The following is a 13,362-nucleotide window of genomic DNA, read 5'->3' as shown; positions in this document are numbered from 1 at the left end:
TATCTTTGGCTTTTAAACATTTTCTCCACCCAGTTAAGAACCTTTCAGTTCTTTCTTTCAAAATTTTCCTCACTCCTCCTTGCAGAACTGTTTTAATTTTTTTTTAAAAAAAAGGTCTCCCAACATACTGTGCATGTTTTGAGGCCCTCCATAATTTTTCAATATCCTTGCTTATAATTTCTAAACTCACTTTCAAACTTTTCAGTAATACAACAGACCCATACAGTACCATGAATATGTATATATCTTTAGAAATGTGCATATTATGATTTACTAAAACCCAAACATATTCATTGCTCTGTTCTTTTTGGTTTCATCCTTTTAAAAACTTTTTATTAACCTTGTTGCAACTTGATAAAATTAGTAAACTTCTCATGTTCATAATATTCTGAATTCATTTTGTTATGAATCATTACAATAAGGACAAGTATTTAGCATTTCAAATGCAACAAAATACTGCTAATTGTCATATTTATCTGTCATGAAATCATTTAAGGAACCTAATAAGGTGTTTAGCTAGCTTTCTAGTTATCTCTAATTGTAGTATCTGTCTAATTGCCTGGATGATTACATCTTTCTAAAAAAGTCGGCCACATGTGGAGATAATCTCTTGCCTGTTTACAGCCTGGCCAACAACTAATATAGCAGAAGTGAATATTCCCAAGATTCTCTAAGGAATTAGATATATACTGGCTATAGTTCACTAGAATGATTTCAGTCAGTTTAAGTGTGCTGATTAGTGTTGTGTTGTATTTTAGTTTAAATGAACTGTTTGTTTAAACATTGTTGCAACTGGAAATCATAGATTTTTAAAATTTTAAAAATTTTAAGCAGTGTGAATATACTATTCATTATATATGTATGCAAGGCAAATGCTTTTGTTACAAGTTAGAATTTCTCCCTCCTAACAGAGAGGACACATGGACAGTGTGATAAAAAAAACTATAAGAAAAACCTTAACTAACTTCTGAGAGAATTGCAGATTATAAGGAAAGCAATCATTCCTGATCTTGCCAATTTCACTGAGCGTAACAATTTGCACCAGACCCAGTTATGCAAAACTCTTAAATTTGTGTTTTACTTTGGGCATACAAATTGAAATAATTGCAAAATCATTCATGTGCTTAGGAAAAAAAAGAACATGCTCAGTGCTTTGCAGAAATGGCAGTAGACAGTTGAATGACAATCCTCTAGTTATCACTCTGTAATTACAGTATTGTCTAATAGTATTGTCTAGATTACTTTTGCTTTCCAAAATGTCTCAGGTGAGCACGTTACCCACTGGAGAGATTTTAAGAAATACCAATATTTTTGTAAATGAGGTACAAAACATATGACATTTGAGCAAGTTTTTCTATGTCTTGAAGGTGTAGAATTGACTCTGAACATAAAACCACAATTCCTCCTTTACCCTGTGGATATGAATAGAAAAAAATCTGGGATACATGCAACACCCACATTAAAACTGCAAATGCTTTGCTTATCATACCAGATAGTGTTTCAAGACTTAAGGGGAAAAATTCTTTGGTGGCACAACAAAGTATCACAAGAAACAGTAGCTGGGGGTGGATGTACACTCTTTCTCCTCTTCATCTTCTTCCTCACCATCAACAGAAATGCTAAGTGTAAGATTCTTAATTCTGTCCTCACAAACCCATATAGAATGGCTATTCCTAAATGAAGAAAGTTATGGCAATATCATGTGTCAGTGGAGTTTTTCACAACATAAATGGTTGCTATGACTGTGCTGTCTTCAGATGATCAATAAAAACATTAACCCTTAAGCAACACATCTACTGAAGTGTCATCAGCCATAATGAAGTATAGCCATATTTTAGAGCAAGTGATCAGCCTGCTCTATTGCCTTAATGTGATCTCACTTGGTGCTAGTAGAAAACCTTCATATGATTCACTCTTTTGAGGACTGAATACATTCATGCATCACATCCCGTTACACGCTACATACAATCCCTTTACACGCAAAGTAAAATTTATGCTGGTCCCTTCTTACAAGACAAAGATAACCGCAAAGGCTAAATAAAAATATACATTTTGTAAAATAAACCCTGATGACAGTAGATCTCTCATTCAAAGAAGAGAAGAGCAGTCTGAGAAATACTAAAGGACACAATTCTGGGTCATGTAATTATAGATTAATTAAAAACAGGATTCCCTGATTAAGCACAGGTAGTCATCGACTTACAATTGAACAAAGATACACGGTCATAAGTCATGCTGGTCATTAAGTAACTCACCATATGATTGTGCCCAATTTTATGAGCATTTTGTGGTGGCTGTTAAATGAATGCCATGGTTCATTAAGTGAATCTGATGTCCTCAGTGAGCGGGGTTTCTTTTGCTGGAAACCAAAAGTAAATGCTGATTTTCAACAAAAAAAGATATCACTGGGACACAACAAAAAACTGTAAATGCGGAGCAGTTACCAAGCACCCAAAATGTGATCACATAACCATGGGGAAGACCTGGCCTTTGAAACTTGGAATCCAGGTCGTAAGTAGTCTTGCAGAGCTCTGTCATAACTTTGGTCACTAAGCAACAGGTCATAAGTCAAGGATTTATCTGGACTTGCGTTCTGATACAATTTATGCAGACTCTCAGTAAACCCAAACTAAATCTCATGTCTACCTGCAGGTCTTTCAGCGGTCTTTGTGTGCATTTTTCAGCAATCTCTATATGTGGTCCACTATGTGTGCCTTTGCAGTCAGTTATTCAACCCTGATAAGATGCCAAAGAGAGAGGAACCCCCTGTAGAGAAATGTGTAAGAACCGGTCTGGTTTGATGATAAATGCCTCACTCTATCAAGCCCAGGAACATTGTGTGTTAAGCTCACCCAGCACCTTACTCTTCACAATGATTACTGACAAACCACTGTGTCTTCTGTTGGACTGGAAATTTCTTCTTGCTCTATCTAATTGCCAAAATTTTGCTGGATTTTATTTTGTTTTGTCTCAATCTTAAGTAAATATACAGGTAGTCCTCAACTTACAGCTTACAACAGTTCATTTAGTGACCATTCAAACTTACCACAGCATGGTGTTTTTCACATTTATGACCACTGCAGCATCCCTCTGGCCACATGGTCAAAATTCAAACACTTGGCAACTGACTCGTATTTATGATGGTTGCAGTGTCCCAGGGTCAAGTGATCATCTTTTGTGACCTTCTGACAAACAAAGTCAAAGGGGAAGCCTGATCCACTTATCGACCATGTTACTAACTTAACAACAGGAGTGATTCACTCAACAGTTGTGGCAGGAAAGCTCATAAATTCAGGCCAAGCTCACTTAACAACTTTCTCTCTCAACAACAGAAATTTTGGGCTCAGTTGTGGTTATAAGTCAAGGATACCCGTAATTTCTTTCCTCTACTTGCAATCTTATTTTAAGTATTAGAAAGGAAAAGAAACAGTAGTATTTCTTTTAATTTTACTTGGGGAAGGACGGATTATCTCAATCTTATCCAACTTTACATCCTCAGAAAGAAATAAACAGATAAAATCCACCAGAAATAAGTTTTATCATAGTTACGTGCATGAAAATTAAGAGAACGCCTGGTTTCTAATATGATGCTGAAATGACAGCCTGAAATGATATTTTCCTCTGTTGTTCCACCAAATATTTTTGGCACTTATCTGCTACCTTATACCATGCACTAGATATTTCTCATACCCAATTTAGAATCTGTTCCTCGACCAGTCTCTCACTTTCTATTCTAACACATACTGAAAATATTTCTGGAAAGTATTTCTCCAGAAATTCTCTTGCTTAAAAATATTTTGAGTAGCCTTCATAATTGTCCCGTGCTTTCAACAGAATGAGACCTGTTGGGAATCTCCCAGAATGGAAAAACATACACACAGCCCTTCCAAGGAAAACTGATTATCTGATAGCATTGCCGAAACCAAGCTAATAGTCAGAATGTGTATCTAAAATAAGCCTCCACAAGGCCAACAACGACACCACCCCTAAAGAATAGGACCATAGGAGGAGAGAAAAAAAATCAATCAAACTGATTAGTTCAGACTTGGTCCTTTGCATTATAACTTTTTTAAAAAAAATATGGCATGAGGTAGAAATTAATAAGTGTAAACAATATCATTGGTACCTTGCTGGGAATGCAAGAGCAGGACTGGCCCTTCCCAAACGATTAATGAAGCTGTGGGGTGACTCATCGCCGACCTAGGCTGCAAGTTGCCCTCCTGCCTTCTGCCGCACAGCTCCCTTGTTCAGTCCTGTACAGTCTGAGTGCTGAGTCCTGATTCATGGTTTCAAGCTCCAATCAGGAATGCAGCCATTGAAAACTCAGAACTATTTTTACTCTTGACCAGTCACAGCCTCTCTGTTCCATAAAGACTTCTAAAGATAAAACCATCCTCAGCTCGTAGAGAGAGAGAGAGAGAGACAGAGAGAGAATGTGTGCCTGTGTGAATTATGGGATCCCTGGCATTCCTTAAGCTTCTAAACTATGGAGTTGTTTAGAGGGGAAACTGTAATAAATCAAAAGTCATATAGTTGATTCGTATTAGTGTATTTCTAGCTATAGAGATCATCCTGGAAATAGAAATAAAACATTTATTTCCAGGGGTGGGATTCAAATTTTTTAACAACCGGTTCTGTGGGCATTGCTTAGTTGGTGGGTGTGGCTTGGTGGTCATGTGACTGGGTGGACATGGCTTTGGTGGTCATGTTACTGGCTGGGCGTGGCCAACTCAACATCACTCACATCGAGGCACGCATCTCCTCGCCTGGCCTCTCGTGACTGTGGGGATGCTGCAACAGTCGTAAGTGTGAAAAACAGTCATAAGTCACTTTTTTCAGTGCCATTGTAACTTTGAATGGTCACTCCACACAAGCAAAGTACCAGCAAAGGAGGGGAAAAAAACTCCAGAGAAGTTCCTGAGACAGGAAGTCTAGTCCTGCCAAGAATGTAATAAGGGTTAACAGAGAGGCAGTTTCTATAAGCAACACCAGAATGTTTCCTTCCTGCCTTCCTTACAGGATTAGGCCAATAATTTCTTCTAACAACTGGTTCTCCGAACTGCTTAGAATGTTAACAACCGGTTCTAGCGAATAGGTGCGAACTGGTAGAATCCCACCCCTGTTTATTTCCCTTTGTTCATTTGAGATTTCCCCCCCAAAAAAAATATGTCATCTCCTATACATGTACAAATGACATTCAAAAGAATGCCAGTGACATATGCAAAAGAAATACACAATTAAACAAATCTCTGTCCCCTCTTTTTGGAGGAAAACAGGAGTCCAGGAGTCGCCAATCCCCGGCCCGTGGATCAGTAGCAGGCCACGACCTGCTGGGAACTGGGCTGTGCAAGCAGTGGGTGAGCATGAGAAATTCCATTTGCACAAGTGGCAGGCACATGCACAAAACTATCCTGTCCCCCCCACACACACACACTGCTATCGCTGCCACCAGTCTGCACAGACAGAAGGGTTGGAGACCACTCATATAGCCTACAATACAAAGTAGCAACCATAAGAGAAAAGGATTCAAAATTGGCATATTGCAGCTTGGTTCAGATATGGTCTCTGAGAAATACCATTTTCTTCAATTGAGAAGAAACTCTGCACACTTACACTAACAACTAACCTTTTCTGTACTTCAGTTTCTCTTTTTCCAAAATCCTGTTTTTATCTGTCTGTCTCTTACATTACAACTCAAGTGATGTTACCTTCTCCAAGCTCTGACTGTGACATCCTTCTTAAATATCAACAAATAAATAACTGGCAGCTTTGTAATATACAAAATAAAATCAAGCAATACGTTCAGAGATAATACTTTTCTGTCTCAATAAGGATTCTTCAGTGCCTGCCAATGACACACCCACAAGTGCAAAGGGTAAGAAACAAAACTATCTCCCCAAAACTCTTGGCCATTTGCAAAAGGATAATATAATCATGAATTCTTATCAGCAGATACTGGCACATGGATTCTGTACAGCAGAATGGATTCAAAGCTGGGGGTGATAGCAAATCATCCTCCATGAATTCTATTTCACAACAGGCATTGGACTTTGAATCTACAGATTTTTTTTTAATAGTTTCTGTTCCGAACTAGCAGGCTCGTAATCCTGAAAACCTGATTGGTCCGTCAACAGCGGGTCACGATTGGTCGCTCCAGGCTAATCCGATTGGCTAGTTAATGGGCTGCTGCGATTGGACACTCCAAGCGCGGCAAGCTTAAATCGTTGTCATTGGACGCTTTGGCAGCAGCCAGCTCTATAAAAGGAGCTGCTGCTGCCAGGCTTATTCGCTCTGTTCTGAAGTCACTATTAAAGAGTTGAAGTTACTATCCGAGGTCTCGTCTCCGTTATTACGCCCATTCTCCCAGATACAACAGTTTCCATAGAGATACCAAGTCTCATAAACTCTGAGCTGCTTCACAAGATAATTTGCTTGTTGGATATACAATGTTCAATTACCTTTTGAAGTTCAGATATATTTTTTTAAAAAGTGAGCTTTTCATCTGTTCATATAGACAAAAACACACACATCAGGGACCTCAATACAAACATGTGTGTGAAACATTGTTCTTAAAAAAAAAAAAAGCTCTCCACATGCCTCTTCTGTGAATGTTTGCACTTATAAAAATAAAGGAAACATGTGGACCAGCTAAAATTTCCATGGCTTCAAAAGCATTTCTAACTTCTTTCAAAAACTTCCCCTTTATTAAAAAGAGAAACTTTAATCATAGTGGAAAAAAACATTTAAAATAACAATAAGAAAGTCTCTCCAGCACATTGCATTCCCTATTTACCTCAACTCTCCTGAATGAGGAACATTTATTTTCCAAACGCACTCTGAAAGTAAGTGGGTTATATATTCTATGCATTGTATTCTTCTCTACCAGAAAATGTCTAGAATTCACATCCAATCTCAGTCCCAAGAAGAAAATAATTTTCAATTCTGATGCTTCATGGGGGATTAAAGGGATAAGGCACCCCATACAAGGGGTGGAGGGGGCAGAGGAATTCACTTTCTACTGAGTCCAACTATTTGCCCGTCTCCTGGCAACAACTATCCATAGTTTCAGGTGGGAGTTTTTTCTAACCCCACCTAGGGATGCCTGGGACTTTCTGCATTTAGTATTAAACACATGCTTAACTATGGCTGTGACCCAGAAACCATATGGCTCTGCTTACCCGCTCTGTTTTAGGCATCCCAGAAAGTTCAGTGCTTTCATGTACTTATAGCTCAGGAGTCCCAGGCACACTTTCTCCAAAGACCATAAGAACAGCTGCCATCATATTCTGAGGCCGACAAGTAATGTATGAGTCCACCATCATCCCTGTAATTGTTGGCCAGTGTAACATGATGTGTTATTGTCAGGACACAGCCAAGGTTTGTGGCACCAGGACAAATTGAAAATAGATTTCTTTTATGGTTTCATATGACTTATGTTTTCATTTGACATATGTAAGCATCTTTCATGTTTATATGGATCTCTCCTTCCCCCAAAATCTTTGAATTATATTTTACCTCTATATCTGACCAGTTTCTGACCAGGTTGCATCAACGCCTTTGAAACTTCTGGAGGTTTTTAAGAAGAGATTGGACAACAGTTTGTCTGACATGGTGACTATAGGGCAGTGGTGGTGAACCTTTTCGGCACCGAGTGCCGAAACTGGAGTGTGAGCGCATATGCGCATGCACCAGAAACTGGAAGAGCAGCTCCCCAATGCACCACATGGGAGCATCAGAAACCACATGGGAGCATCAGAAGCTCAGCTTCCCAGTGCACACATGCATGCTGGCCACCTGGTCTTCCAGTTTCTAACACGCATGCATGTGCGAAGACCAGCTAGCTGGCTGGCGCACACATGCGTGCCAGGGAGCTGCTTTTCCAGTTTACAGCACTCCCACACAAGCAAACACCAGCCGGCCAAAGTATTCCTATGTGACCGGTGTACTTCTTCTTTTATAGTCTTCTCACACAGATTCTAATGGGAACATGTTATGAGATGTACTAATGTACTGAAGGTGGACTTGTTTCTCTTCCCCCCCAAAACAGAATCCTTTTTCAGATTGATTTACAGAAATGGCTACTACGTATATCTCCTTCTGTCCATTCTGCTATGAAGACCCATGATGCTGATTGATGCCATGTTAGGTTGGGATGATTGTGATGGAGCTAAACACCCAAATTTTATTGAAATTCATCTTCAATGCGTTCCTGAAAACAAAAGACTACTGGGCCATGGGTAACTGATTACTGAAAAATGCACAAACTAATTTACTATTGCATTTTTACAAAGACTTAGCACACACACAAAAAAACCCATAAGCAATGTGTTGCCTCCAATTATTTTTGAACTAAAGATGCCCATCACTTCTCAGTTTAGCCAATTCAAATCAGCTTTTGGGGCTGTTAAAAATGAAGACCTTTCACTCTGAAGGCAATATAACCGTTAGTAATAAATTAATGTTTTAAAAAGTAACTGGAAAATGTAATTAACTTTCTTCATAAATACTGAAAATGAGTCACCCTGGCACATAAAATGGGTATGCAGAATATAATATGTGTTCAGATGGTCATGCATGTGCAGCAGGGATCAGAAATACCCATTACATTATTGCAAAGTGACCTTATGGAGATTCTGGGAACAGATAGCGTAGCTGCTGAAGACTTTGACACCAGCTTCAATATTTCATGCTGAAATGTCAACATTTGCAAAAAGGCTTCTGACACAGTCCAACCATTTTCTATATCGCCATCAGGATTGAAGTCTTACAGGCTCAGAAAAAAATCAAAAATTAGGCAAGAAGGAACACAGTTGCTCCTTAAACAGAGATTCCCGTCCCCATTTCTATCTAATGCTAAGTAATCTTTAATTTTACACTCCTTACCCAGTTCCTAAACCCTCTGTCAGGAGACTGGATGTCAACCTTGAATTACTATATAATGCACTATTCTCCTTTCTCCCAGCAACAGCAGTGATCTACTCTGCAGAAATGATGTAACCCAGCTGTCAGCTTCAGTGCCACCTCCTGCCTCTGAGCATAATAGGAATATACTTGTGGACTTCTGTTTCTACTGTTCTTTTTCTCATGAGAAGTAACCTCCAGACTCTATGACTACAATTACTGATCTGCTGTCTCCCTATATATCAACCAATCAAGAAATGACAATATATATTCTAGCAGCTTAAAGAATTTACCGTCAAAGAATGCTACAATAATTATTGTCTAAAATATTGCCGAATTAATTTGCCACCATGTATCCTCTAAAAGCACTAAAGAGCTTGTGTCTAACATTTCCAAAATAATAGAAATAACAATGTCTATTAGATATAAGCATTTACCATATTAATGAAAGCTAAAGTTTATACTAGAAGGACAAATCGATTTCCTAGTAGGAGCTGGCTACTGATTAAAACAGTCCTTGCAAATTACTGTTTGTCTCACTTTCCACAGGACTGATTACTGATCTGACTTGGTTTGACTTAGATTTATAGATAACAGAAGCAGGAATTAAAACAATTATTATCACTAATGCAGCCTTTCTATTATTAAGTGTCATTTATGTGAGATTATGAGGATGGGGAAAAATGGAAATAAGATATAGATATAAACAATGAAGAACTAAAAGTCAATGGGAAGCTTACTTCATAAAAGGCAGGTTATCCTATGTGGCAAGGAATCTGGGAAAAAATATTTGAAATCATTCAAAAAGACTCTACCTTAATACATGTCCTATAAAGTAAACGATGGTTGGAAATCCTCTTACAATTTCCAAGGTTCTGTATGTACCCCCAAGCTAGTAGTAAAGATATCTTACGTGAAATCTTTATACTTCATGCTTCTGTGATTTTGACCAACTGCTTTGGGGCTTGACCAAAATAGTTGCTGCTATTGAATATTTGAACTGGCAATGTCCCAAGTTACTTTGCTTCAAAAACATGAAGAAGCGAAGCATTAAATTTTAAAATGCTTAGCTAGCATAATGTTAATGCTTTACCATTCTGTATGAAATCACACACATATTCTGCAGAAGAGTTTTGCATACATCCCAGCACATAATTGGGAACATAAGTTATAAAGCCTGGAAATAATGCCATATGCAATTTGGACAAGGCCTTGTATGGCCTAGCAAAGAAGCCCTAGCATGTCCAGCAGTGGTGGGTTTCAAAGTTGTTTACTATGAGTTTGGTGGATATGGCTTGGTGGGCGTGCTTTGCGCACGTGCAGAGGCTTCCCACTCACCTCCTGCAATCATGCACTCTCCCTGTGTCCTCAACAGCTGACGCGCAACAAACTGCTGTGCCGCGCAAAACAGCTGCGCTTCAAAAGCAGGAAATAAAAGGTCAGTATGGGAGCCCGGGCAGGGGGTGGGCCTAAAAAAGCAGATCGTCGGAACTACCGAACTGGTTGAACCGGGCCGAGCCGGTAGCATCCCATCCCTGATGTCCAGCATGCCTTCACAAAGGGCCAGGACAGGAGTCCCTGATTAGCAGTGGGAGAAGAAGGTGGAACCAGCAGGATAGGAGAGCCAGCCCTATGCAGGGCACAAAATGGCAGGACCGGCTTTCAAGACTTAATATTACGGAGGTGATAGATCAAAAAGGAATACATGGACAAAAACAGACAGATTTTTAAATGAATTGTCTCTTAGGGCAGACTATTTGGGGACGAGGATGGTTCAGAATTGGCCTTATTTCCCACTAAGAATCGGACTGACCTATTAAAGAAGGATAGCTTGAAAGAAGGATGTTTTCATTTATCTGGAGTTTCCACTATTTGTGTATTTACATGAGGACAACTCCAGCCAATTCAATTAGGAGACATAAAGCTTATGAACTTCAAATTCTTCAAATACTAGTGGCTCACATATTGTTTTGTCACCCCAAAGTTCTGCTCTGGGAATATTCTTGTTTTTGTGGTCACTCAGAATAATACATATTCTTCAGCTGGGGCACTAGAGTAATTGGGGGGGGGGGGAAGCAACATGACTACTGCAGTGGCTGAGCTTCTTGGTATCACAGTTGAAATGGACAACAAACAAACCACTGGTGGGTCAGTGGTTAAAGTATAGTACTGTAGGCAAACTATCCACAGCCTGGAGTTTAATCCTGATGGGACTCAAGGTTAACTCAGCCTTCCAAGGTCAATAAATGAGGACCTAGATTGTTGGGGCCATATGCAAATAACGCTTCTATTTTTTAATCTACCCAGAGTTCTGTAGAATGCTATAGGGTGGTACATAAGTCTAAATGCTCTTTGCTCAAGAGCAATGCTTCATTTGTGCTTTTCATCTGAGGAGATGATGGCTAGAAGGCTGTATCAAAATCACATATAATACTCTGCCATCACACAAGTCAATATTCTCAATATGTTTCCCACAGTTAGAAACGAATTAATCTCTGCCCATTCTATGGAGAGAGTAAACCAAAGGAAACCTTCCTTTTCTTTACTGTACAGATAATGTCTCCTCTGCTGCTCCAGATTAGCAGAAACTTTTTTCTTTCTTTAGTTTGGGTAGATAAAATGGCAGAAGCCGCAATGCCCATTATAGAGAGTAGATAAACCAGAAGATGATAGCTGTAGAAGGAAATAGTCTCCCACTTCCTCCTTTATTAATGTGTAAGTTTCCCAGCAGGATTTGACAAACTGATAGAAAAAGGAAGATGACTGTGTGAAGATTGTTCTTTATCTCCACAAGATTCTAATTTAGAAGTTGGAAGGTTTTTAACTTTCACAAAATGAAACTGGAGGAAAAAATGCAACAGTGAGCAAAAATAAAAACAAATCACCTCTATCTGCTAGGCAATTTAATTGCATTTTGAGCAGTATATTCAAGATCAACATTTTTAGAGTCATGCATATAAACTGGGTTATGCATCTTCCTTTAGTGAAATATTCAATATTCAACAGATAAACAATTTTCGACATCATTTACATTTAAAGAAATCAGTGGAGGTGGGAAAATGCATTTTATCAGGCAAGACAGTCAAGCTAATGAAACAAAGCAGCTCCTGGTTGATAAGTAAATTCATTTTTGCAACGGTTTGCTTTATATTCTGTTTTAATACTGAGTGCCTGTAATGAGGTAAGCTTCAGGATGATAAAACAATATTCACTTTTTGGCTGAGCAAACTCTGGATTAGCTTTTTATTTAAAATGAAAGTAAGTTTGCAGACTTCTGATATGGGCCAAAGATAAGCCATGACATTCAGCTAGAGCCTTTTCCAAACAAGGCTTTTGTTCTGAAACCATAGTCTTTTGTTACTTAATTTGTAAGGAAATCTACAAATATCACAGCTCAATTAAATTATCTTTGTTCACTCATGTTTTACAGATCTGATTTACAGTTTATTTTAAAAAAAAATATCCAGTCTATGGAATAAAGGCAAATTGCTATTTACAAACACACACACACACACACACAAACATATGAACACACAATTAACCTGAAAGCTGCCCATTTCAATTTGATCCTATTTTATTGTTTTCTCATTCAGGACATTTGGAAGAAATTCGTGGTCAGTTACTTCTTAGATGGCCACCTTTTATTTTTCATGTACAGAGGTTATTACATTACTAGCATCCTGCTACTATTTTTGTCTTTATTCTATGTATTTTATGGAAATGGTGCAATTTAACTGAACGGAAAGAGTTAGCATTAAGGGGAAAAGAAAGAAAGAAGTAATTACATATTCAGGGAAAAGAAAGCAGCCAAGTATAGGGCAATTCAGGGGCAATTTTATATTAATCCTATAGGTAGGCCAAGTAGGAAAACAATAAAATGAGTTGAACCTTTGAATATGAAAGTTTCAATTGGTATTTAAAAGACTCTTGACTGAATGAAACATCCTTCTTGTAGGCATTATAGCAAGATGGTAGCCATGGGAATGCTGGGAAAGAGAGGGTTGTATTAAGTATTTGTGAAAAGCCACCATTTTAATTCTATTTCTAGAGATTGTGGGAAATCAGTATCTCACTATGAGGTAGTAGGCTTTAGTATGAATGAATTAAATTTATTTGAGAATACTAATGAAGCCATTTTGAGAATATAATTAAGGGTTATTCATAAAATGTTTTACCCTGTTGAAGCTTTATTTCATTATCTAAATTGAAAGCATTCATAAAATGCTTTCTTATTGTTTTGATACAAACCTTTGATGTCTTCATTGATGACATGACACTTTACTTAAGGATCTTCCAGATACAGGTACTCCTTGACTTATGACCACAATTGAGTCCAAAATTTATGTTGCTAAGTGAGACAATTGTTCAGTGAGTTTTGATCCATTCTACAACTTTTCTTGCCACAGTTATTAAGTGAACCACTGAAGTTGTTAAGTTAGCAACACAGTTGTTAAGTGAATC

General features: G+C 38.3%; 1 protein-coding gene across 10 annotated transcripts in view; it reads right to left on the bottom strand.

Annotated features, from left to right (window-relative positions):
* The window catches only part of TSPAN4 (tetraspanin 4), a 797,106-nt gene that overhangs the window by 392,673 nt on the left and 391,071 nt on the right, over positions 1 to 13,362 (bottom strand). Inside the window, exon 1 of one of the 10 annotated variants that reach the window (XM_087950828.1) lies at positions 4,127 to 4,199. The exons of the other annotated variants lie outside the window; for them this stretch is intronic. Within the exon in view, the coding sequence (XP_087806954.1) occupies positions 4,127 to 4,193 (67 nt within the window). The 5' untranslated portion in view covers positions 4,194 to 4,199. Of the gene's footprint in view, positions 1 to 4,126; positions 4,200 to 13,362 lie in introns of those variants that run through there. 10 annotated transcript variants of the gene reach the window in all.

Source organism: Notechis scutatus, chromosome 1 (assembly GCF_049901735.1).
Source record: "Notechis scutatus isolate UNSWTSFEM ecotype Mainland chromosome 1, rNotScu1.2, whole genome shotgun sequence".
NCBI classification, from domain to species: domain Eukaryota; kingdom Metazoa; phylum Chordata; class Lepidosauria; order Squamata; family Elapidae; genus Notechis; species Notechis scutatus.
The sequence above is the reverse complement of the archived record's forward strand: the minus strand, read 5'-3'. Positions and strand labels throughout refer to the sequence as shown.